General features: G+C 47.1%; 1 protein-coding gene across 3 annotated transcripts in view; it reads left to right on the top strand.

Moving 5' to 3' along the window:
• Window positions 1-9,659, top strand: part of LOC120028034 (glucose-fructose oxidoreductase domain-containing protein 1-like) — a 36,162-nt gene extending 26,503 nt beyond the window's left edge. For all 3 annotated transcript variants that reach the window (XM_038973170.1, XM_038973171.1, XM_038973172.1), the window contains one exon: window positions 4,900-9,659. In XM_038973170.1, coding sequence (XP_038829098.1) covers window positions 4,900-5,822 — 923 coding nt within the window. In that variant the 3' untranslated portion in view covers window positions 5,823-9,659. The remainder of the gene's footprint in view (window positions 1-4,899) is intronic.
• Window positions 9,660-27,600: the final 17,941 nt, after the last annotated feature.

Raw genomic sequence — 27,600 nt, 5'->3', positions numbered from 1 at the left:
CTTCAGATTAGCTTCTAGCTAGCTTCCGGCTAGCTTCTGGTTAGCTTTCTGGCTAGCTTCTGATTAGCCCCTGGCTAGCTTCCACTGTGGATTTTCAGATTTGAGGTAAATAATACTTTTTTTTGTAATTGGTGAGGCGGGTTGCAGGAAAGCTTTTGTAGTTGAGTTCTTGGATAATAAAATATATAAAAGATATGTGAAGAAAGGTGTAAATATATATATATATACAGGACACGACAATACGAGGACAAAATGACGTCTGAACTGCTAAGCCATCTTGGAACATTAAATGACAAGCTCATCTCTGTACCCCACACATACAATTATCTGTAAGGTCCCTCAGTCGAGCAGTGAATTTCAAACACAGATTCAACCACAAAGACCAGGGAAGCTTTCCAACGCCTCGCCATGAAGGGCTCGTATCGGTAGATAAACAAAACATCTGACATTGAATATCCCTTTGAACATGGTGAAGTTATTCATTACACTTTGGATGGTGTGTCAATACACCCAGTCACTACAAAGCTAAAAGTGTCCTTCCTAACTCAGTTGCCGGAGAGGAAGGAAACAGCTGAGGGATTTCACAATGAGGCCAATGGTGATTTTAAAACAGTTAAGAGTTTAATGGCTGTGATAGGAGAAAGCTGAGGATGGATCAACAACATTGTAGTTAATCTACAAGACTAACCTAAATGACAGAGTGAAAAGAAGGAAGCCTGTACAGAATAAAAATATTCCAAAACATGCATCCTGTTTGCAGTAAAACTGCCAAAAATGTGGCATAAGAAATAAACTTTTCGCAGCGGGGAAGACCCAGGGCCAGGCCTCCTCGATGGGGGGACACTGTAGCCAGCCTCTGTGCCTTCGTCAGAAGGGGAAGGTTTTTCCTGTGGCACCACAGACCTGGGTCATGGTGATCCATTTCCTGGCCTGGCTGGATCTTGCCTTTCGGAGATAATGAGAGATTAGCTGGGAAATTTTGAATTCCAAAATGTCTCTAGGAGATGCCCGCTTGTTCTTCCCATGAGTTTGGGGGCTATTTAGGAAGAGATTGACACCTCTAGATAGGGTGTGGGGGGAGGTTGATGTAGAAGAGGAATGGGGGGTGGGTGTTTTCCCACCCCCGCTGTTCATCTATGCGACTGGGGTAATTACAGCGGGCATTGAGGGTTCACAGAGGGCTGGCTGGCCAGGAATCCCGTGGTGTAGGGGGGAGGTATCAATACTCTGTTACCACTGGGAGGTACTTAGTATAGCGTCTTTTGATTGGCCGCCCCACTGCCTTTTATTTTCGTGGATGTTTAGTATCCATTATGTTTCTGAAAGTCACTCAGCGTTATGAAGAGGGTAACTGCTCGTCTCAGGGAAATGAGCTTAATGGTGAAGTGAGCTATTAGCGGCTCTATGTTAATTGTTTTAGCCTTTCTAGTGGCACGGCCAGGGCAGTATGTGAATAGCCTCTCTCTCTGCTCTGCTGTTAGATGTGTCATAGAGGCTATTTTCTGCAGCAGTTTCATTCCTCAGAGATATCTGTAATGAGGCTCTGTGAGCAGAGCACCATTCCTCCATAGATATCTGTAATGAGGCTATGTGAGCAGAGCACCATTCCTCCATAGATATCTGTAATGAGGCTATGTGAGCAGAGCACCATTCCTCCATAGATATCTGTAATGAGGCTATGTGAGCAGAGCACCATTCCTCCATAGATATCTGTAATGAGGCTCTGTGAGCAGAGCACCATTCCTCCATAGATATCTGTAATGAGGCTATGTGAGCAGAGCACCATTCCTCCATAGATATCTGTAATGAGGCTATGTGAGCAGAGCACCATTCCTCCATAGATATCTGTAATGAGGCTGTGAGCAGAGCACCATTCCTCCATAGATATCTGTAATGAGGCTATGTGAGCAGAGCACCATTCCTCCATAGATATCTGTAATGAGGCTATGTGAGCAGAGCACCATTCCTCAGAGATATCTGTAATGAGGCTCTGTGAGCAGAGCACCATTCCTCAGAGATATCTGTAATGAGGCTCTGTGAGCAGAGCACCATTCCTCCATAGATATCTGTAATGAGGCTGTGAGCAGAGCACCATTCCTCATAGATATCTGTAATGAGGCTATGTGAGCAGAGCACCATTCCTCCATAGATATCTGTAATGAGGCTATGTGAGCAGAGCACCATTCCTCCATAGATATCTGTAATGAGGCTATGTGAGCAGAGCACCATTCCTCAGAGATATCTGTAATGAGGCTCTGTGAGCAGAGCACCATTCCTCAGAGATATCTGTAATGAGGCTCTGTGAGCAGAGCACCATTCCTCCATAGATATCTGTAATGAGGCTGTGAGCAGAGCACCATTCCTCCATAGATATCTGTAATGAGGCTATGTGAGCAGAGCACCATTCCTCATAGATATCTGTAAGGAGGCCTTGTGAGCAGAGCACCATTCCTCCATAGATATCTGTAATGAGGCTATGTGAGCAGAGCACCATTCCTCATAGATATCTGTAATGAGGCTATGTGAGCAGAGCACCATTCCTCATAGATATCTGTAATGAGGCTATGTGAGCAGAGCACCATTCCTCATAGATATCTGTAATGAGGCTATGTGAGCAGAGCACCATTCCTCATAGATATCTGTAATGAGGCTCTGTGAGCAGAGCACCATTCCCCATAGATATCTGTAATGAGGCTATGTGAGCAGAGCACCATTCCTCATAGATATCTGTAATGAGGCTATGTGAGCAGAGCACCATTCCTCATAGATATCTGTAATGAGGCTATGTGAGCAGAGCACCATTCCTCCATAGATATCTGTAATGAGGCTATGTGAGCAGAGCACCATTCCTCAGAGATATCTGTAAGGAGGCCTTGTGAGCAGAGCACCATTCCTCCATAGATATCTGTAATGAGGCTATGTGAGCAGAGAACCATTCCTCATAGATATCTGTAATGAGGCTCTGTGAGCAGAGCACAATTCCCCAGAGATATCTGTAATGAGGCTCTGTGAGCAGAGCACCATTCCTCCATAGATATCCGTAATGAGGCTCTGTGAGCAGAGCACCATTCCTCAGATATCTGTAAGGAGGCCTTGTGAGCAGAGCACCATTCCTCCATAGATATCTGTAATGAGGCTATGTGAGCAGAGTACCATTCCTCCATAGATATCTGTAATGAGGCTCTGTGAGCAGAGCACCATTCCCCATAGATATCTGTAATGAGGCTATGTGAGCAGAGCACCATTCCTCATAGATATCTGTAATGAGGCTATGTGAGCAGAGCACCATTCCTCATAGATATCTGTAATGAGGCTATGTGAGCAGAGCACCATTCCTCATAGATATCTGTAATGAGGCTATGTGAGCAGAGCACCATTCCTCCATAGATATCTGTAATGAGGCTATGTGAGCAGAGCACCATTCCTCAGATATCTGTAATGAGGCTGTGAGCAGAGCACCATTCCTCAGAGATATCTGTAATGAGGCTGTGAGCAGAGCACCACTCATCATAGATATCTGTAATGAGGCTGTGAGCAGAGCACCACTCCTCATAGATCTCTGTAATGAGGCTGTGAGCAGAGCACCATTCCTCCATAGATCTCTGTAATGAGGCTGTGAGCAGAGCACCACTCCTCATAGATCTATGTAATGAGGCTGTGAGCAGAGCACCACTCCTCATAGATCTCTGTAATGAGGCTATGTGAGCAGAGCACCATTCCTCATAGATCTCTGTAATGAGGCTGTGAGCAGAGCACCATTCCTCATAGATCTCTGTAATGAGGCTGTGAGCAGAGCACCACTCCTCATAGATCTCTGTAATGAGGCTGTGAGCAGAGCACCACTCCTCATAGATCTCTGTAATGAGGCTGTGAGCAGAGCACCACTCATCATAGATCTCTGTAATGAGGCTGTGAGCAGAGCACCATTCCTCATAGATATCTGTAATGAGGCTGTGAGCAGAGCACCACTCCTCATAGATCTCTGTAATGAGGCTGTGAGCAGAGCACCACTCCTCATAGATATATGTAATGAGGCTGTGAGCAGAGCACCATTCCTCATAGATCTCTGTAATGAGGCTGTGAGCAGGGCACCACTCCTCATAGATCTCTGTAATGAGGCTGTGAGCAGAGCACCATTCCTCATAGATCTCTGTAATGAGGCTGTGAGCAGAGCACCACTCCTCATAGATCTCTGTAATGAGGCTGTGAGCAGAGCACCACTCCTCATAGATCTCTGTAATGAGGCTGTGAGCAGAGCACCACTCCTCATAGATCTCTGTAATGAGGCTGTGAGCAGAGCACCACTCCTCATAGATCTCTGTAATGAGGCTGTGAGCAGAGCACCATTCCTCATAGATATCTGTAATGAGGCTGTGAGCAGAGCACCACTCCTCATAGATCTCTGTAATGAGGCTGTGAGCAGAGCACCACTCCTCATAGATCTCTGTACCGAGGCTGTGAGCAGAGCACCACTGGGGATTTAGTAAGTAGTGGAAGTAAAGGAAAGGGCTTAATGAGGTCTCTTCAATGTGCTTTGACTCTCACACTCGCCTTTTTCTCCCGTCTCCTCATCCCTTTGCTCCCCACAGCAGTCTAAAGTCAACTCTATCTGCACACTCATGTCAAACAGAGAGACTCTTTCATCTCAACGACAACAACAGTATTGACAAAGCTTCTGGAATGTGTTTTCATGTTTCATTATCAGATTCCCTTGTTGACCTAATGGTTTAAAATAGTTTTGGGGAAGCTATGTTGAAATATTTGTGTCAGCTATTTTTTGCATTGATTCGTTGTCTCTTCAAGGGATGTTTTCATGGAGAGGAGGATATTATGTCTGCATGTGAGTAACACTGGCCTCTCTATCTCTCTCCACTCCCCTCCCTCTTTCCCTTACCGCAGGTATTGGTAAGAACGTGATCTGCGACCGCACCGCCACCCCACTTGATGCCTTCCGCATGATGTCGGCCGCCCAGTACTACCCCAAACTACTGAGCATCATGGGTAACGTGCTGCGCTTCCTGCCCGCCTTCGTACGGATGAAGGAGCTAGTGGAGGAGGGCTACGTGGGGGAGCTGCTGGTCTGCGAGGCCCAGGTCCACAGCAGCAGCCTGTTGGGTAAGAAGTACAACTGGAGCTGTGACGACCTGATGGGCGGTGGGGGGCTGCACTCGGTGGGTACCTACATCATCGACCTGCTCACCTTCCTGACGGGCCAGCGGGCGGCCAAAGTGCACGGCTTCCTCAAGACATTCGTCAAGCAAACGGCGCACATCTGTGGCATCCGCCAGATCACCAGCGATGACTTCTGCACCTTCCAGATGGTGCTGGAGGGCGGCGCCTGCTGCACAGTCACGCTCAACTTCAACATGCCCGGTGACTTCCGCCAGGAGGTGATCGTGGTAGGCACGGTGGGCCGGCTGACAGTCAGCGGCACGGACCTGTACGGCCAGAAGAACACCATGGATGGAGGGCCAGAGCTACTTCTGAAGGACAGCACCCCTCTGGAGAAGGCCTCCCTCCCGGAGAAGGCTTTCAGCGACATCCCCTCGCCCTACCTGACAGGAACTATTTGCATGGTACAGGCGGTGCGGCAGGCCTTCGAGGACCAGGATGACCGGCGCACATGGGATGGAAGGCCGCTGACTATGGCGGCCACCTTCGAGGACTGCCTGTATGCACTGTGCGTGGTGGACACCATTAAGAAGTCCAACCAGTGCGGCGAATGGCAGAACATTGAGGTGATGAAAGAGGAGCCCGAGGTGAGCCCGGCCTACCTGATCAGCGAGGCCATGCGGCGCAGCAGGATGTCACTCTACTGCTAGCACTGGCACCAAAATGGCCGACTGGTGCTAGAGACTGGGGGTGAGAGAGTGCCCTCATTGGCTGGCTGTCTGACCAATAGGGGATAAGGGTCCTGTTTCGCTTGTCCCCAAAATGATGTGAACAGTGATGAACACTCTATCTCTTTGTCCTCTTTCCTGGATGAATAAGCCTCACACTGTGGGTCTGAGAAAGGGAAGCCGTTTCTATGGATGCTAGACTCGGGTCAACAGAGGGGTTTTATTGTACCTCTAGAGAGGTGAATGTTTAAACCACAGGGGGCTTGAATGGTTCAGTCCCTGTCTCAGTGTATGTGTGCTGTGTATGAGTGTGAAACCAGAGTGCAAAAAAACGCCTGAAAAATCTATAGTTTGGCTGGTAGGGCTTTTAGTAAGGTCCCCCCCTCTGGTAAAGTGTGCAATAAATCCTGCCAGAGCTGCAGGCTCGTGGAATTATGTCATCCTGCCTGAATAAAGGGAATACCCTTTTTGCCTGCTTCTCGTTTTTGTAGTAACGTCCTTATGCAATAGACAGACACACAATCTGTGGATGGCGACTCAATCCCGTGCTATGCTGTGAGTAAAGCCAAGTGTTTTTTTCTAATCTCAAGGTCATTCCCGTTGCCTAGCTAGCCAGCTAGGTTAGCATTTGCATGCGCTAAAGCTTCTTACACAATAGCGAGAACGTAGGGTAAAACAATCAGTACTAAACCTCTGGGTTAGTGCATGGATGGGACATGAGCATGCATCAAGCCTCCAGATAAACACCCTTTAAGTCTCCCACTAGGAACACTCTGCTTGGCTAATAGTTTCTGTGAATATGTAACTTCGTGCTACTAACTGAAGAACATGGGTTAATTCGTTTTTTTTTTTTTTTGGAGAGAAGAGCACTGATGGTCATGTACTCATCACTATCCACACAGGTTACAGGAGAGAATGGTAGTAGCACATATTGACCTACAAGCCAAAACGTTGGATTCTTGTATTTTATTCAAGCGCTATCTCATTGTTTTCCCAGTGTTGATTATGCTACGTCACAGTCTGCATAAGCCTACATGTCTATAGTCTTGTATAAAACAAAAAGTGAATTGTTTAAAATGAGTCATGATATAAATGTACTGTTTTGTATTTTATTTGTTTGTTTTTTTAAACTGCGGTGCGAAAAGACTGGAACATGTTTTGATGAACACACTGTTCAGTATAAAAGTATTCATTTTGTGTTTTGGACTGATCCGTACGGGGGGTGTCTAGTTAGTGGGAGACAGGTGAGGTGAGAGAGGCCTTTGAGCGTTCAGCTCCTACGTGCGTTGGTCCTGTCTCTGGGATCTCTGAAGAAAATGACTACTGGAAAACGACTATTTTGGTTGGAGTATAGAAACCTTTTTGAAACATGTGGTCCTCATTTGTATTCCATTTTTGATAGGTGCAGACATTTTCAAAAATGTTATCAACTTCCCTTAGGGCTCAACAAGCACGCTTTGTTAGGGCTCAACAAGCACGCTTTGTTAGGGCTATTCAACAGTTATCATCTGTCCAGTCAGTCACCCATTGGGCACACACTGGTTGAATCAACGTTGTTTCCACACGTTGAACCAACATTGAATTGACATCTGTGCCAAGTGGGATGCCTTCGCCTATTCAATGAAACCTGGAACTGTAAAATTGATTTACAATTTTGGTCGAAGTTCTCAGTTCTGGACATTCCAGGGCCTATATTCACAGGGTGTCTCAGAGTACGAGTGCTGATCTAGGAACAGGTCCTTCCTGTCTTATTCGTTATGATCTGAAAGGTAAAACTGATCCTAGATGCATTGTGAATACGGGCCTTGGTCTCATAAAGAGTTGCGGTCTTTAGTGTAAGAATCCCTGTTACATGTTGGCCTTTCCGATCGTCAGTAAGCGAGAAGGAGAGATTCAACATCCAAAGATCATGTCTTGGTATTATGTACTTGACCATCCTAATTCTTTATCCAATTCTCAGTTAGTCCCCTCTGTTCCTAAGCCGGGTCTATGGCCTTGTTCCAAACCATGCACCTCTAAAGCTGCACCCAGAGAGGAAGTCTGTGAGGATTCCCTTTTGAGGCCTTATAGGGAGGATGTGTTAGGACCTATGGTTTAGTCCCCAGGCTTCCAGTCCAGGATGGAGCCCGATAGCTTTACTAGATGAAATCAAACCCTAAGTAAACCGTTAAATTTGACCTTGAAGATCGCTAACGCGTCACATTAAACGTGACGTGTTAGCGCTAAATCAGACATTTTATCAAGTAGAATCAATGAAGGACAGAAAGGATCCAAGTAGAGTCCGTTTAGCGGTTTGATCTGGCACACCGGCGTATTTAGCCGTAAGCCTACATCTTGACCAGGTGCTCTAGATGCCATTTCCTTCAACATTTTTAGGCCAGTTGATGAAAATTGAGTTTGGGTATTTAAGTGATTGAATATTTAATGTTTGAAATTAGAAATTAATGTTGTGGAAGATTTCATGCATTTGGTGTTCGCTGACTAATTTGTACATTTTAATTTAATGTCTTCATGCCATTTATTATTTTTCTTTTTTGCTTTTTATAAAAGTGGACATTTCAGGTCACAGCCAATGTTGGTTAAGTTCTATGATAAAATGGACAACTGCTGTACCACCTTCAAACTGTAACAACTGAGATTTTAATATTATAGTGTGTGTGTCTATACCTGAAGGTGTTACCCTTAGAGCACTGTAGATGCTCCTTTGACTGTACGCACCCTTCTCTGCGGGACTGTGGTATGAAAAAAAAAAAATCGTCATATTGCCAATTCCTTATTGTCATTGCCTGTGGCTTTTTAGGGTGCATCCTCTTGGCTTAACAAGACATGGAAAAAGAAAAACTGTGAACATGGGGGGGTAGATGTTACAGTTCAATAGGTTAAGTTTGTTTGTTCTGCTTCGTTTGCTGAAATGTGAATATTTTAGATCTTCTCCGTGCTGTGCCAACATTTACAAACAACTTAAGGAGATTGGGGGTTCCTGATTTAATATAGATAGTAGTCTAGCTCAGTGGGATTTAGATTAGATAGATTTTGGGAAACAAAGACTTTAAAATGTGGTTAGGATACATTATCCCCCCTCCCTCCCTGCGGTACCCTAAGGGGGGGTCACTCTGTTCATAATGAGAAACAACCGCAAAGCTGGTTCTTGTGCACCCTCAGTTCGTCACCTAGCAACGGTGGCAGCCACTGTGCCAACACTCGGCCATCTTGGATTTCTTTCCACTTTCTCTCATTCTCTCTTGTTTTCTGTTTCTGTCTCTCATTCTCTCTTACCCCCACTCTCTCCCTCCTCGTTCTCTCTCTCCTGCTCGCTCTCAGCCTGAAGGACAAATTGACTTGGTGCTTCTGCAGACCCCCTGATAGCTTGTTCATTAAGCTTACCGTTCACTCACAATTTATTTTATATTTTTGCCTTTTTAAACATGATATTGATAGATTTCCCCCACATTCTTTTTACCATACAGTGGCCCCTTTTCATTATGGCACAGACAAAGCAACCACCGGTCAAGGAAGCTTACATTGAGCCTGCTTATTTTAATGAAAATATAATGATTGTTGATTTATTATGATAATGGTAATTTTATATTTTAAGTCCAATGTCAATGATGTCAGTAGACTAGAGTCAGAATAGCTGTTTGTTGGGTGACTGTTTACCCTTCACACTGGGGAACCTTACTACTTGTCCTAGTGTCTGTTTCCTTGACTACGGGCCGGAGTGGCAGTTATTTGGCCCAATAGTCCCAGACTCCCGGCACCTTCTTTTTCCTGGCTCAGGTCAGAGGTGGTGACTGCTGAAAAGGGCCACACACTTACACACACACACAGGAACCCTCCCTCAACAGGTTAGTAAGTGCTGGTACAGTAAATATAATTGCTGAAGGTAATGTCCATCTTGATACTGTATTGACGTTTGTTGACTCTTTATTGTACTGTATGTATATCGTGGATGCATGGACTTTTTGGTATATATTGAACCAACAGGCTCATATTGATCAGTCTTAAACTAGAGAATGTATTGTAGGAATATATTTATCTATTTTCTATATATGAGAAAATGACAGTTGTGGTTTGGGAGATGGGGAGGGAGGGAGGGTGGGTGTCAGTAATATGTCCTCTTAGTTTGCTGTATATGGAAAGGCTGTGAATGGAGTCCCCCTTAATTCCTTAGCCTGGCTCTGTGTCAGTGTTCTACTGTTTGATCTCCCGCTCCAGTACTTTGCACTGCTACTGTGTGTGTGTGTGTGTGTGTGACTAGTGAGAAAGTGTGAGTGTGTGTGTGTGTGTGACTAGTGAGAAAGTGTGAGTGCGTGCGTGTGTGTGTGTGACTAGTGAGAAAGTGTGAGTGTGTGACTAGTGAGAAAGTGTGAGTGTGCGTGTGTGTGTGTGACTAGTGAGTGAGTGTGCGTGTGTGTGTGTGACTAGTGAGAAAGTGTGAGTGTTTGTGTGTGTGTGTGTGTGACTAGTGAGAAAGTGTGAGTGTGTGTGTGTGTGTGACTAGTGAGAGAGTGTGAGTGTGTGTGTGTGTGTGACTAGTGAGAGAGTGTGAGTGTGTGTGTGTGTGTGACTAGTGAGAGAGTGTGAGTGTGTATGTGTGTGTGTGTGTGTGTGTGTGTGACTAGTAAGAGAGTGTGTGTGTGTGTGTGTGACTAGTGAGAGAGTGTGTGTGTGCGTGTGTGTGTGTGACTAGTGAGAGAGTGTGTGTGTGTGTGTGTGTGTGTGTGTGACTAGTGAGAGAGTGTGTGTGTGTGTGACTAGTGAGAGAGTGTGTGTGTGTGACTAGTGAGAGAGTGTGTGTGTGTGACTAGTGAGAGAGTGTGTGCGTGCGTGTGTGTGACTAGTGAGAGAGTGTGTGCGTGCGTGTGTGTGTGTGTGTGTGTGTGTGTGTGTGTGTGTGACTAGTGAGAGAGTGTGTGTGTGTGACTAGTGAGAGAGTGTGTGTGTGTGTGTGTGTGACTAGTGAGAGAGTGTGTGTGTGTGTGTGTGACTAGTGAGAGAGTGTGTGTGTGTGACTAGTGAGAGAGTGTGTGTGTGTGTGTGTGTGTGTGACTAGTGAGAGAGTGTGTGTGTGTGTGTGACTAGTGAGAGAGTGTGTGCGTGCGTGTGTGTGACTAGTAAGAGAGTGTGTGTGTGTGTGTGACTAGTAAGAGAGTGTGTGTGTGTGTGTGTGTGTGACTAGTGAGAGAGTGTGTGTGTGTGACTAGTGAGAGAGAGTGTGTGTGTGTGTGTGTGTGACTAGTGAGAGAGTGTGTGTGTGTGTGTGTGTGTGTGTGTGTGTGTGTGTGTGTGTGTGTGTGTGTGTGTGTGTGTGTGTGTGTGTGTGTGACTAGTGAGAGAGTGTGTGTGTGTGACTAGTGAGAGAGTGTGTGTGTGTGTGTGACTAGTGAGAGAGTGTGTGTGTGTGTGTGTGTGTGTGTGTGTGTGTGTGACTAGTGAGAGAGTGGGCGTGCGTGTGTGTGACTAGTAAGAGAGTGTGCGTGCGTGTGTGTGACTAGTAAGAGAGTGTGCGTGTGCATGGGGGTAAATGTCTTGTTCTGACTCCATCATCCTGGTGTTCAACAACATGGTTTACCGCTTCAGAACTTGTCCAATGCTGCAGTTTCTAAGGATTAAAACAAATAATACCTACCTACACCTTGTCATGGGTTTCCTTTCTTCACTGCATCACAGCCTTATCGCAGCATCACAGCCTTATCGCTGCATCACAGCCTTATCGCAGCCTTATCACAGCCTTATCGCTGCATCACAGCCTTATCGCTGCATCACAGCCTTATCGCAGCATCACAGCCTTATCGCTGCATCACAGCCTTATCGCAGCATCACAGCCTTATCGCTGCATCACAGCCTTATCGCAGCATCACAGCCTTATCGCTGCATCACAGCCTTATCGCAGCCTTATCGCTGCATCACAGCCTTATCACAGCCTTATCGCTGCATCACAGCCTTATCGCTGCATCACAGCCTTATCGCAGCATCACAGCCTTATCGCTGCATCACAGCCTTATCGCAGCATCACAGCCTTATCGCTGCATCACAGCCTTATCGCAGCATCACAGCCTTATCGCTGCATCACAGCCTTATCGCAGCATCACAGCCTTATCGCTGCATCACAGCCTTATCGCAGCCTTATCGCTGCATCACAGCCTTATCACAGCCTTATCGCTGCATCACAGCCTTATCGCTGCATCACAGCCTTATCGCAGCCTTATCGCTGCATCACAGCCTTATCACAGCCTTATCGCTGCATCACAGCCTTATCACAGCCTTATCGCAGCATCACAGCCTTATCGCTGCATCACAGCCTTATCACAGCCTTATCGCTGCATCACAGCCTTATCACAGCCTTATCGCTGCATCACAGCCTTATCGCTGCATCACAGCCTTATCGCAGCCTTATCGCTGCATCACAGCCTTATCGCTGCATCACAGCCTTATCGCAGCATCACAGCCTTATCGCTGCATCACAGCCTTATCGCAGCATCACAGCCTTATCGCTGCATCACAGCCTTATCGCAGCATCACAGCCTTATCGCTGCATCACAGCCTTATCGCAGCCTTATCGCTGCATCACAGCCTTATCACAGCCTTATCGCTGCATCACAGCCTTATCGCTGCATCACAGCCTTATCGCAGCATCACAGCCTTATCGCTGCATCACAGCCTTATCGCAGCATCACAGCCTTATCGCTGCATCACAGCCTTATCGCAGCATCACAGCCTTATCGCTGCATCACAGCCTTATCGCAGCATCACAGCCTTATCGCTGCATCACAGCCTTATCGCAGCCTTATCGCTGCATCACAGCCTTATCACAGCCTTATCGCTGCATCACAGCCTTATCGCTGCATCACAGCCTTATCGCAGCCTTATCGCTGCATCACAGCCTTATCACAGCCTTATCGCTGCATCACAGCCTTATCACAGCCTTATCGCAGCATCACAGCCTTATCACAGCCTTATCGCTGCATCACAGCCTTATCGCAGCCTTATCGCTGCATCACAGCCTTATCGCAGCATCACAGCCTTATCGCTGCATCACAGCCTTATCGCAGCCTTATCGCTGCATCACAGCCTTATCACAGCCTTATCGCTGCATCACAGCCTTATCACAGCCTTATCGCAGCATCACAGCCTTATCACAGCCTTATCGCTGCATCACAGCCTTATCGCTGCATCACAGCCTTATCGCAGCCTTATCGCTGCATCACAGCCTTATCGCTGCATCACAGCCTTATCGCAGCCTTATCGCTGCATCACAGCCTTATCGCAGCCTTATCGCTGCATCACAGCCTTATCGCTGCATCACAGCCTTATCGCAGCCTTATCGCTGCATCACAGCCTTATCGCAGCATCACAGCCTTATCGCAGCCTTATCGCTGCATCACAGCCTTATCGCTGCATCACAGCCTTATCGCAGCCTTATCGCTGCATCACAGCCTTATCGCAGCCTTATCGCTGCATCACAGCCTTATCGCTGCATCACAGCCTTATCGCTGTATGGAAATCTAGGCATTACCATGATGCATATTATTAGTTTTCAGACATCAGTAGTTACACATACATACATGCAGTTGAAGTGGGAAGTTTACATACACTTAGGTTGGAGTCATTAAAACTCGTTTTTCAACCACTCCACAAATATCTTGTTAACAAACTATAGTTTTGGCAAGTCGGTTAGGACATGTACTTTATGCACGACACAAGTCATTTTTCCAACAATTGTTTACAGACAGATTATTTTCACTATCACAATTCCAGTGGGTCAGAAGTTTACATACACTGAGTTGACTGTGCCTATAAACAGCTTGGAAAATTCCAGAAAATTATGTCATGGCTTTAGAAGCTCATGATAACTCAAATTATGTCAATTAGCCTAATTGGAGGTGTACCTGTGGATGTATTTCAAGGCCTACCTTCAAACTCAGTGCCTCTTTGCTTGACATCATGGGAAAATAAAAATAAATCAGCCTAGACCTCCACAAGTCTGGTTCATCCTTGGGAGCAATTTCCAAACGCCTGAAGGTACCACGTTCATCTGTACAAACAATAGTACGCAAGTATATACACCATGGGACCACGCAGCCGTCATACCGCTCAGGAAGGAGACGCGTTCTGTCTCCTAGAGATGAACGTACTTTTGTGCGAAAAGTGCAAATCAATCCCAGAACAACAGCAAAGGACCTTGTGAAGATGTTGGGGGAAACGGGTACAAAAGTATCTATATCCACAGTAAAACGAGTCCCATATTACGAAATAACCTGAAAGGCCGCTGAGCAAGGAACAAGCCACTGCTCATAAATCGCCATAAAAAAAGCAAGAAAGCGGTTTGCAACTGCACATGGGGACAAAGATCGTACTTTTTGGAGAAATGTCCTCTGGTCTGATGAAACAAAAATAGAACTGTTTGGCCATAATGACCATTGTTATGTTTGGAGGAAAAAGGGGGATGCTTGCAAGCCGAAGAACACCATCCCAAACGAGAAGCACGGAGGTGGCAGTATCATGTTTTGGGGGTGCTTTGGTGCAGGAGGGACTGGTGCACCTCACAAAATAGATGGCATCATGACGAAGGAAAATTATGTGGATATATTGAAGCAACATCTCAAGACATCAGTCAGGAAGTTAAAGCTTGTACGCAAATGGGTCTTCCAAATGGACAATGACCTCAAGCATCAAGCATACTTCCAAAGTTGTGGCAAAATGGCTTAAGGACAACAAAGTCAAGGTATTGGAGTGGCCATCACAGAGCCCTGACCTCAATCCTATAGAAGATTTGTGGGCAGAACTGAAAAGGCGTGTGTGAGCAAGGAGGCCTACAAACCTGACTCAGTTACACCAGCTCTGTCAGGAGGAATGGGCCAAAATTCACCCAACTTATTGTGGGAAGCTTGTGGAAGGCTACCCAAAACGTTTGACCCAAGTTAAACAATTTAAAGACAATGCTACCAAATACTAATTGAGTGTATGTAAACTTCTGACCCACTGGGAATGTGATGAAAAAACAAAAGCTGAAATAAATCATTCTCTCTACTATTATTCTGACATTTCACAATCTTAAAATAAAGTGGTGATCCTAACTGACCTAAGACAGGGAATTTTTACTTGGATTAAAATTCAGGAATTGTGAAAAACTGAGTATAAATGTATTTGGTTAAGGTGTATTTAAACTTCTGACTTCAACTGTACATACACAAATTTTCCCATCATGCAATGCAGGAACTGACCAGGACCCGGGAGAGCGGTCTAGTGTGACGTGGTAGATGTGTGTGTGTGTGTGTAGCATATATGGGCCATCTGAGTGTGTAGGAAGTGGTTTGTTCTGGCGAGTTACACTGCTCCGCTAGCAGAGTATGACCTGTAGTGATTCTGAAAACGGCTCGGGTCCTTCTACCATTCACCCTTTCCTCCTCTTCCTCTCCCTCCATCATGTTCCGTATTGACTGACCTTCATGTCTTAAAGTAATGATGGACTGTCTTTTCTCTTTGCTTATTTGAGCTGTTCTTGCCATAATATGGACTTGGTCTTTTACCAAATAGGGCTATCGTCTGTATACCACCCCTACCTTGTCACAACACCACGGATTTGCTCAAACACATTAAGGAAAGAAATTCCACAAAGTAACTTAACAAGGCAGATCTGTTAATTGAAATGCATTCCAGGTGACTACCTCATGAAGCAGGTTGAGAGAATGCCAAGAGTGTGCAAAGCTGTCATCAAGGCAAAGGGTGGCTACTTTGAAGAATCTCAAATATAAAATATATTTTGATTGGTTTAACACTTTTTTGGGGTACTACATGATTCCATTAGTGTTATTTCATAGTTTTGATGTCGTCACTATTATTCTAAAATACAGAAAAACCCTTGAATGAGTAGGTGTGTCCAAACTTTTGACTGGTACTGTACACATTTCACAGCTGACTTGGTTTTCCATTTGGTGTTTTTAACCTCCTGACAGCAGTAAGACCAGCATTGACCGAGGCCCTCTGCTGCCACCTAGTGACCGGAACAGAAACTGCCTGTCCTCAACACCCACTACTAACATAATGCACAACTATTGGTATTTAGGGCTAAGATACCTCTGATTTTCCTTCTTTACATCTAATCAGGTGCTAAATCAGACATCTGTAAGCAATGGACTCTGTGTAAGCTGAACAGATTTGGCTTAATTCTATCTCTTATGAAAGTTGTCTTCTTCTCTTGTTTCACCTCAGATAACCCTCACATTTAACTCCGAAGAATATGCGACAGGAAAGAAGCAAAAGGAATTAATTATGGCCCACAACATGTTCCTGTTCCACCAAACAACATCAAGCAGACAGTAGAGGTCAGAGGCACGTGTGTGTGCAATGCATGAGAAAACCAGCTGTAAACTCAATGAAATATGTGGCTGTGGTACTTTATAACGAGTTCAAGGGGGGCGAGAGCAATCAAAAACATGATTTTTTTTGTAGCTTGCAAAGTTTTGTGATGGACTTTCTTGCCCCTCTGTCCCTTTTTCTCTACCAATTGCTCTCTCTCTCCCCATGGGAGATCATTATCTCCATGTTAAAGTTGTCTCAATCTACTGACACCGTGACAGGATGAGATTAACCCAGATTGATGCGGATATTAAAACATTTTGATAAAGCAGGAGAGGAGGATATAGAACACTGCCATGGTTCTCTGTAGGGGAATCACAACCTCCCTCTCTCTGTCCACCCTCAAGCTGTTTCTCAACCCTCTCTCTCCCTCCGCCCCTCTCCTCTCTCCACCCTCACGCTGTTTCTCAACCCTCTCTCTCCCTCCGCCCCTCTCCTCTCTCTCCACCCTCACGCTGTTTCTCAACCCTCTCTCTCCCTCCGCCCCTCTCCTCTCTCTCCACCCTCACGCTGTTTCTCAACCCTCTCTCTCCCTCCGCCCCTCTCCTCTCTCTCCACCCTCACGCTGTTTCTCAACCCTCTCTCTCCCTCCGCCCCTCTCCTCTCTCTCCACCCTCACGCTGTTTCTCAACCCTCTCCTCTCTCTCCGCCCTCACGCTGTTTCTCAACCCTCTCTCTCCCTCCGCCCCTCTCCTCTCTCTCTACCCTCACGCTGTTTCTCAACCCTCTCTCTCCCTCCGCCCTCACGCTGTTTCTCAACCCTCTCTCTCCCTCCGCCCCTCTCCTCTCTCTCCACCCTCACGCTGTTTCTCAACCCTCTCTCTCCCTCCGCCCCTCTCCTCTCTCTCCACCCTCACGCTGTTTCTCAACCCTCTCCTCTCTCTCCGCCCTCACGCTGTTTCTCAACCCTCTCTCTCCCTCCGCCCCTCTCCTCTCTCTCCGCCCTCACGCTGTTTCTCAACCCTCTCTCTCCCTCCGCCCCTCTCCTCTCTCTCTACCCTCACGCTGTTTCTCAACCCTCTCTCTCCCTCCGCCCCTCTCCTCTCTCTCCACCCTCACGCTGTTTCTCAACCCTCTCTCTCCCTCCGCCCCTCTCCTCTCTCTCCACCCTCACGCTGTTTCTCAATCCTCTCTCTCCCTCCGCCCCTCTCCTCTCTCTCCACCCTCACGCTGTTTCTCATCCCTCTCTCTCCCTCCGCCCCTCTCCTCTCTCTCTACCCTCACGCTGTTTCTCAACCCTCTCTCTCTACACCCTCTCTCCTCTCAACTCTCTCTCTACACCTTCTCTCCTCTCAACCCTCTCTCTCTACACCCTCACGCTCTCCTCACCCTTTCTCCTCTCTCTCTAACCTCTCTCTCTCTCCAACCTCTCTCTCATCACTGTGAGTGACACTCAGATGGTCAGGTAGTGAGGCACTAGCTGAAAGCTCCCCCTCTGTTTGTTTGTGTGTGCGCGCGCACGCAGCAAAACCTGAGTGGATTATAAAGTATTGTAGATGAAGACATACCAGTGGTTCTGTGGTTATTCCCATGTTCTGCTAGATACTTAAATATTTATGTTCCACTGTCATGGTCTGTAGCTAGAGGATATGAGCTAGTTCTCTCTCTATATATAAAAAAGATGGGGCTTCACAACCCAATAGCTTAACATTCAAAAACATTACCAAAAAATCAGTTTAGAGAAAAACTAATATTTTTTAACATGTTTTAATGGCTCAACCAGTGAACAGATGGTCTTTACCTGAGCCCCCAACATTGGCTATCCCACCAAGAACCCAGGGCTGTCTGAAATGACTATATTCCCCAATATACGTGGCTATGTTGAGGATAAGGAACCATTTCAGACTCAACCCAGGCCCGCATTGTAGACAGGTAGTGAAGAACAGAGAGAGCACCAGTGCAAGTAGGCGGATCCCATTTTTTTTTTTAGGAGGCGGTTGCCGTGGTGGGGAAGGGGAGCTTCAGGTACTGGTACCACTGTTTGAGATGCCGTGGCAACAACAGCAGCACGTTCTCCGTGAGGAAGAGCAGTGCTTCCTGCATGGCCGGTCGAAGCAGCTGATTGGGTGACATGGAGAGGACCAGGAGACAGAACTTCTCCTTCAGAGAGAGACAGGGTCATGTTCATTAGGCATCACACAAAAGAAAACAGTACTGAAACAGGGTTCATCTTGTCCAGTAAGAACCGCTTGTTTTTTAGTTTCCGTTACAGAACGTTTTGCTAGTGTGCCCTAATGAGTACGATCCAGGTTGAGTATGTTTCTGTGTCTTCTAGGACAGGTGAAACTTTCAGAATGCTGCAGATAGAACTGCCACGCATAGATCCGACACGATTGCCTATTCTCTGTGACAAAGGTTAGTTCTACACTGTATTTCTATCTGAGCGTTCTGTCACGTTCTATACCTTGGAGTAGGGGAGCTTTTTGTTGGAGAAGCTTTGAAACTCTGAGATCTTCTGCAGTATGATGTTGTATTTGGAGTCCGTGTCTCCGGACAATTCTGTGGCATCACTCTGCAGGGTCGCAAACCTGTTCATGTGATTAACATTTTATTATTTTACATTTCTGATTCTGTTCCAACTTTCTAACATGAACTGAGGATGAAGGAAAGCGTTTCAAGCCACTTGGAAGTATTGAGTTACACCACATGATGTTTACATGAGAGAGGCGAGAAGGGGCCTACCAGAGACCAGTGGTGGATTTGGGCTTCACCTCACTCTTCAGAGAGGTAAGAAGTGAGGACAGACCAGCGTCGGACTTTGAGGCCATTAGAGCATTGAAAAGAGTTCTAATCCTCTCCTCTCGGTTCCTAAGGACAGAGAATGGGACTACAATGAGTCTCTGTAGGACATCTTGATGACAAAGTAACAATTTTTGGTCATGAAATCTAAATCCATGTTTTGCGAGGTGAAGGGAGGTTTGCAAGTGCATTTTGGCCAAAATCCAACTTTTTTTTGTAATTTCAGATTGATTGTGTTTATACTTCCTGTTACTGCCATATGAGACAGAGAACCTACAGATTGCGCCTCTAATGATTAACTTCAACAGGCGTGTTCCTGTGTGGCTCAGTCGATCGAGCACGGGTTCGATTCCCGCTGGGGACACCCATACGTAAAATGACTGTAAATTGCTTACGGTAAAAGCGTCTGCTAAATGGCATATATTAGTATATTATAAACTGGGTGGTTCGAGCCCTGAATGCTGATTGGCTGACAGCCTTGGTATATCAGACCATATACCACGGGTATGACCAAACATGTATTTTTACTGCTCTAATTACGTTGGTAACCAGTTTATAGTAGCAATATGGCACCTCGGGGGGGTTGTGATATGGTCAATACACCACGGCTAAGGGCTGTGTCCAGGCACGCCGCGTTGTGCATAAGAACAGCCCTTAGCCGTGGTATATTGGCCATATACCACATCCCCCTCGTTGCTTAAATAACAGGTAGATCATCCAGAACAAACGATCCTCTACAAAAACACTGTCTGACTGCGACATGTACTGTAGATTGACAGTGTCCTCCTCACTTTCTCTTTTGAAACACGACCGACTCCATCGGGATGTTCAGAACCTTCTTCACATCCTGGTAGTGGGCCTTGGCTCTCTCCAGCATGCCTGACTGGTCTACACCAGGCCTAGGTGAGGGAATGAAAAACACTCGTTTTATCTTTACAGCTCAACTATGCAAATAAAATATACATTTTACGTATAGGAAATCAATCAATTTAGTTTTTGTTTAAAACTCACTTGACTGTTTTCTCTAGGGACGCTGTCGGGAAAAAGGCAAAACGAGGTGAGTAGAAAAGCAAAAATTAGAGATACTGTATACACAACAGTGAATTTATTTATCTAATGTAGAATGCATTGCCATTTCTAGAACCACATAGAATTTTGGTATTTCAAAGGATTTGTACTGAAGTGATGTGTTTAATGGCAACACATGAACACAGCCTGGCCACGGGTGGAATGTAGTTGGTGAGGTATACAATCCCACAATCCTTCAGGAATTCATGCTGTGGCAGAGTCCAAAACCCACAACCAACAATGCCACCAGTGGCGCTGTGCTTGCAGTCTGGACATTGAAAGTTTTGGCTTTCTGTATTTCCTTAGCCTTAGTGTAGGGAAATAATCACATAATGAAAGTGTTACAGAGCCACATAGTGTCTAAGTGGGAACAACATGGGACATGGATGGCATCATCGTCATTGTTGTGTGTATGTGTATACTTGGGTCTGCTTGAGTGTGTGATCTCTACTCTCAGTCCTGTGTGTGTGTGTGTGTGTGTGTGTGTGTGTGTGTGTGTGTAATATTGTGCAGACTGACTGTTCTCATCCAGCAGCAGTAGCAGCCATGGGGGCATGTATCCATCTCCGTCTGGCTCTCTCTGGCCAACCTTGCGCCTGGGCCCCGACAGCAGAGCTTTATATCTATGATTATAGACAAGCAACGTATTACTACATGGGAGAACGGATCTGTAATGTGTTTTTATTGTTCATTTTCTTACCCTGTGGTTCGGATGGTGGTTAACTTCAAGGGCTCTGAGATTCACAGGAGAGACAGTCGCATCATGGGGTGAGACAGTCGTATCATGGGGTGAGACAGTCGCATCATGGGGTGAGACAGTCGCATCATGGGGTGAGACAGTCGCATCATGGGGTGAGACAGTCGCATCATGGGGTGAGACAGTCGCATCATGGGGTGAGACAGTCGCATCATGGGGTGAGACAGTCGCATCATGGGGTGAGACAGTCGCATCATGGGGTGAGACAGTCGTATCATTGTTTGTTTGATAATTGAATATTGCAATTCAGGTGACACTCAATAGATTGTTCCAATCGACTAGGTCATATTGTCACCTGTGGTGTCCTGGTGGCTGATAAAGGTGTCCCACACGTCACGGCTGATGCTGTGACAGTCCTCGGTGGCCAGGGACACCAGCTGCCTGGTGTAATTCAACGTAGGGTTGTAGGTGTGCGACTGCTTCAACAGGATGTTGGTCTTCTCGGTGTCCTTCATGATGATGTTCACATAGCTGCTGTTGAGAGGAACCTGGAAGCTTCTGTTACTATTAAATGCCTTCCAACACATCCCAGAGGTAGTCCGGTAGACTCTGCAATATGACGTATGACTGCACTAGCTTAGGCTCACCAGTGTCTTCAAGTCTCTGTTTCGCATGTGAGAGATGCCACATAGGACCATGTAAATCCACTGGAGTTTCTCTGAGAACAGCTTCTGCTTCCTGTACTGTATCCTCCTAGGAAGAGAGCAGGAAATACAAAGGCCTATAGCAAGTGGCAGACAAAACTTTCTTATCAATAAGTAATCTAGCATCGTATGGGAGTATGATTGATAAAACTGCAGCAATCTATGTTTAGTAGTAGTATCGGGTGTGATTTAAAACTTGATTTACAAGTCACATAAATAGACAGTACACAACGTACTGTAAGTTCTCCTCTTCCTCTGGGTCCAGTGCCTGTTGGTTCATGGACATGGACAGTGGTGGTATAGTCTCTTTATCAGCTGAGGAGACAGAAGGATCGTAGGGTATGTGGTCAGCATAGTAGAATGTCTCCGTAGTAGAGCATTGTAATTCATTCTGCATTGTGCTTTAGGTGACCAACCTGATAGGGCTCGGTCACATGGTGTCTTGGGAGACACATGTTTCTTCATTAGCAGTAACGGTTTATCCTTTACAATGAGAAAATAGAGGAGACAACATGAATTCTTCATGTTACAGCGAAACGGACCTACATTCTGTTACAGCGAGACGGACCAACACCCTGTTACAGCGAGACGGACCAACACCCTGTTACAGCGAGACGGACCAACACCCTGTTACAGCGAGACGGACCAACACCCTGTTACAGCGAGACGGACCAACACCCTGTTACAGCGAGACGGACCAACACCCTGTTACAGCGAGACGGACCAACACCCTGTTACAGCGAGACGGACCAACACCCTGTTACAGCGAGACGGACCAACACCCTGTTACAGCGAGACGGACCAACACCCTGTTACAGCGAGACGGACCAACACCCTGTTACAGCGAGACGGACCAACACCCTGTTACAGCGAGACGGACCAACACCCTGTTACAGCGAGACGGACCAACACCCTGTTACAGCGAGACGGACCAACACCCTGTTACAGCGAGACGGACCAACACCCTGTTACAGCGAGACGGACCAACACCCTGTTACAGCGAGACGGACCAACACCCTGTTACAGCGAGACGGACCAACACCCTGTTACAGCGAGACGGACCAACACCCTGTTACAGCGAGACGGACCAACACCCTGTTACAGCGAGACGGACCAGCACCCTGTTACAGCGAGACGGACCAGCACCCTGTTACAGCGAGACGGACCAGCACCCTGTTACAGCGAGACGGACCAGCACCCTGTTACAGCGAGACGGACCAGCACCCTGTTACAGCGAGACGGACCAGCACCCTGTTACAGCGAGACGGACCAGCACCCTGTTACAGCGAGACGGACCAGCACCCTGTTACAGCGAGACGGACCAGCACCCTGTTACAGCGAGACGGACCAGCACCCTGTTACAGCGAGACGGACCAGCACCCTGTTACAGCGAGACGGACCAACACCCTGTTACAGCGAGACGGACCAACACCCTGTTACAGCGAGACGGACCAACACCCTGTTACAGCGAGACGGACCAACACCCTGTTACAGCGAGACGGACCAACACCCTGTTACAGCGAGACGGACCAACACCCTGTTACAGCGAGACGGACCAACACCCTGTTACAGCGAGACGGACCAACACCCTGTTACAGCGAGACGGACCAACACCCTGTTACAGCGAGACGGACCAACACCCTGTTACAGCGAGACGGACCAACACCCTGTTACAGCGAGACGGACCAACACCCTGTTACAGCGAGACGGACCAACACCCTGTTACAGCGAGACGGACCAACACCCTGTTACAGCGAGACGGACCAACACCCTGTTACAGCGAGACGGACCAACACCCTGTTACAGCGAGACGGACCAACACCCTGTTACAGCGAGACGGACCAACACCCTGTTACAGCGAGACGGACCAACACCCTGTTACAGCGAGACGGACCAACACCCTGTTACAGCGAGACGGACCAACACCCTGTTACAGCGAGACGGACCAACACCCTGTTACAGCGAGACGGACCAACACCCTGTTACAGCGAGACGGACCAACACCCTGTTACAGCGAGACGGACCAACACCCTGTTACAGCGAGACGGACCAACACCCTGTTACAGCGAGACGGACCAACACCCTGTTACAGCGAGACGGACCAACACCCTGTTACAGCGAGACGGACCAACACCCTGTTACAGCGAGACGGACCAACACCCTGTTACAGCGAGACGGACCAACACCCTGTTACAGCGAGACGGACCAACACCCTGTTACAGCGAGACGGACCAACACCCTGTTACAGCGAGACGGACCAACACCCTGTTACAGCGAGACGGACCAACACCCTGTTACAGCGAGACGGACCAACACCCTGTTACAGCGAGACGGACCAACACCCTGTTACAGCGAGACGGACCAACACCCTGTTACAGCGAGACGGACCAACACCCTGTTACAGCGAGACGGACCAACACCCTGTTACAGCGAGACGGACCAACACCCTGTTACAGCGAGACGGACCAACACCCTGTTACAGCGAGACGGACCAACACCCTGTTACAGCGAGACGGACCAACACCCTGTTACAGCGAGACGGACCAACACCCTGTTACAGCGAGACGGACCAACACCCTGTTACAGCGAGACGGACCAACACCCTGTTACAGCGAGACGGACCAACACCCTGTTACAGCGAGACGGACCAACACCCTGTTACAGCGAGACGGACCAACATCCTGTACATTTCAAGAAGTATGAATAGAACCCTAAGGCTGAAATTATATCAAAACAGCATCGCCGGAAGCCCACATGTGCCGTTAAGTACAATCAGGCTATCTACTACACAAAAACTGATTTTGAAGTTAAAACATTTGTTTTTTACTGGGTTTCTCCTGAGTTCTGTTTTCCCCACAGTGCTTTACCTGGTCCCTGAGGCAAGAAATGAGGGGGCGTCCAGAGTGGAGAGCACGTCTGATGGAGACCATCTCGCTCATGTACTGTTTCAGCTGGAGGAAACCATTCAGGTTCTCCACTGGAGGGGCTCTGACGTTCTCCTCCTGGGGGAAATAATACACTGCTCAAAAAAATAAAGGGAACACTAAAATAACACATCCTAGATCTGAATGAATGAAATATTCTTATTAAATACTTTTTTCTTTACATAGTTGAATGTGCTGACAACAAAATCACACAAAAATGATCAATGGAAATCAAATTTATTAACCCATGGAGGTCTGGATTTGGAGTCACACTCAAAATTAAAGTGGAAAACCACACTACAGGCTGATCCAACTTTGATGTAATGTCCTTAAAACAAGTCAAAATGAGGCTCAGTAGTGTGTGTGGCCTCCATGTGCCTGTATGACCTCCCTACAATGCCTGGGCATGCTCCTGATGAGGTGGCGGATGGTCTCCTGAGGGATCTCCTCCCAGACCTAGACTAAAGCATCCGCCAACTCCTGGGACAGTCTGTGGTGCAACGTGGCGTTGATGGATGGAGCGAGACATGATGTCCCAGATGTGCTCAATTGGATTCAGGTCTGGGGAACGGGCGGGCCAGTCCATAGCATCAATGCCTTCCTCTTGCAGGAACTGCTGACACACTCCAGCCACATGAGGTCTAGCATTGTCTTGCATTAGGAGGAACCCAGGGCCAACCGCACCAGCATAGGATCTCATCTCGGTACCTAATGGCAGTCAGGCTACCTCTGGCGAGCACATGGAGGGCTGTGCGGCCTCCCAAAGAAATGCCACCCCACACCATGACTGACCCACCGCCAAACCGGTCATGCTGGAGGATGTTGCAGGCAGCAGAACGTTCTCCACGGCGTCTCCAGACTCTGTCACGTCTGTCACATGTTCTCAGTGTGAACCTGCTTTCATCTGTGAAGAGCACAGGGCGCCAGTGGCGAATTTGCCAATCTTGGTGTTCTCTGGCAAATGCCAAACGTCCTGCACGGTGTTGGGCTGTAAGCACAACCCCCACCTGTGGACGTCGGGCCCTCATACCACCCTCATGGAGTCTGTTTCTGACCGTTTGAGCAGACACATGCACATTTGTGGCCTGCTGGAGGTCATTTTGCAGGGCTCTGGCAGTGCTCCTCCTGCTCCTCCTTGCACAAAGGCGGAGGTAGCGGTCCTGCTGCTGGGTTGTTGCCCTCCTACGGCCTCCTCCACGTCTCCTGATGTACTGGCCTGTCTCCTGGTAGCGCCTCCATGCTCTGGACACTACGCTGACAGACACAGCAAACCTTCTTGCCACAGCTCGCATTGATGTGCCATCCTGGATGAGCTGCACTACCTGAGCCACTTGTGTGGGTTGTAGACTCCGTCTCATGCTACCACTAGAGTGAAAGCACCACCAGCATTCAAAAGTGACCAAAACTTCAGCCAGGAAGCATAGGAACTGAGAAGTGGTCTGTGGTCACCACCTGCAGAACCACTCCTTTATTGGGGGTGTCTTGCTAATTGCCTATAATTTCAACCTGTTGTCTATTCCATTTGCACAACAGCATGTGAAATTTATTGTCAATCAGTGTTGCTTCCTAAGTGGACAGTTTGATTTCACAGAAGTGTGATTGACTTGGAGTTACATTGTGTTGTTTAAGTGTTCCCTTTATTTTTTTGAGCAGTGTATATATATATTTTTTTTTGGGGGGGGGGACAGTTGAAATATATACAATTCAAAATCAATGAATGTGATAAGGAATAATGATTTACTGCATGATAATGAATTATGTTTGGTCGTAATTATACGATAAGTTCACCCCCCCTCCCTCTCTCCCCCTCCCTCCCTCTCCCCCCCCCCCCCCCTCCCTCTCCCCCCCCCCCCTCCCTCTCCCCCCCCCTCACCTTTTTAGTCTTCTCCTGAGTGAATTTGCTGGAGATCACTGTCTTTTTTCCAAACTTCTTTTCCCACTGTGTCTGTCATAAAATGACTCAGAGTGAGGAACCAGCCATGTTAAACAACTATACAAAACACATTGAGATGTGTGTCACCTTCAGTGACGTTTGGTCCTCTGATGTGAGCCAGGTTGAGAAGAGATCAACGTTGTCAGAGTAAAGCATTCCCACTGTTTTGTACGGTCTATCCAAGGGGACAAGGCAATGCATTAAGTTTACAGTGTATATACACACACACACACATCATGGATACCAAGGTGTTCTTAATGTTTTGTATGGTCTATCCAAGGGACAAGGCAATGCATTAAGTTTACAGTGTATATACACACAGACATCATGGATAGCAAGGTGTTCTTAATGTTTTGTATACTCAGTGTATTATGTTTCATACGTGTTGACAGGGGAGAAAAAGCCTTTACTGAGCAGCTCCTGTCTCCTGTAATAGTTCTTCCTGGCCTGGCCATTTTGTATGAGGCCATACTTTGTGTCACTGCGGGTAACAACCTTCTCAGAGAAGTAACTGTGGTCTTGGAAAACACAAAGCAAAGTGTGGTAGCAGTCAGTAGTGATTCATTGCATTACATTTCATCCATTCACTCCAGTGGCTTTTGATGAAGTAAGGTGATGTTGTACAGTAGCCTAGTAGGGTCACTCGCTCACCTTTTTTGAAGTCGGTGGCAAACTTGTGCTTGACGTAAGTGATGAGTTCTTGGTCTCTCTCACTCAGAGGCTGATCTAGCAGAGCAGCTATTCTCCTGATCTCGTCAGCCATGAGGACGGTGGAGGACAGGAGGCTGCTTCAACTGTTAGACAAAGGAAGGTGTGTATGGTGTACGCGTCATAAACATACAAGTTGGAATTACTACATTTCTCTCTAATACCCAGGGCAGGCTACATTTGTGTTAATGATGTTAGCTAAATCAGGACTCAAGTAGAAAGGAGTCTTGTAACATTTAAAATATATTTCAAATATGAGTCTTGCAAAATGATTACATTGGTGAATAATTATTTGTGGTCAAATAATTGTGTAGCCTATCGAGCCAATAGGCATATACAGTTATAAAAGATGTCCTTATATGGTATTTTTCTTGCATCCTCAATCAGCATAATTTGATGCACCTGGCTAAAAGATGAGCAGGGGGTAGCTGCATCTCAATATGGCGACCGGCGAGTGGGTGTGTCGAAAAGAAAGGAGTGGGCGTGTGGAAAGTAGTGGGCGTGTCAAAATGAAAGGAGTGGGCGTGTGGGAAGGGAAGTAGTGGGCGTGTCAAAAGGAAAGGAGTGGGCGTGTGGGAAGGGAAGTAGTGGGCTTGTGGAAAGTAGTGGGTGTGTCAAAAGGAAAGGA

This window comes from Salvelinus namaycush, chromosome 33 (genome assembly GCF_016432855.1).
Source record: "Salvelinus namaycush isolate Seneca chromosome 33, SaNama_1.0, whole genome shotgun sequence".
In the NCBI taxonomy this organism is placed as follows: domain Eukaryota; kingdom Metazoa; phylum Chordata; class Actinopteri; order Salmoniformes; family Salmonidae; genus Salvelinus; species Salvelinus namaycush.
The sequence above is the reverse complement of the archived record's forward strand: the minus strand, read 5'-3'. Positions and strand labels throughout refer to the sequence as shown.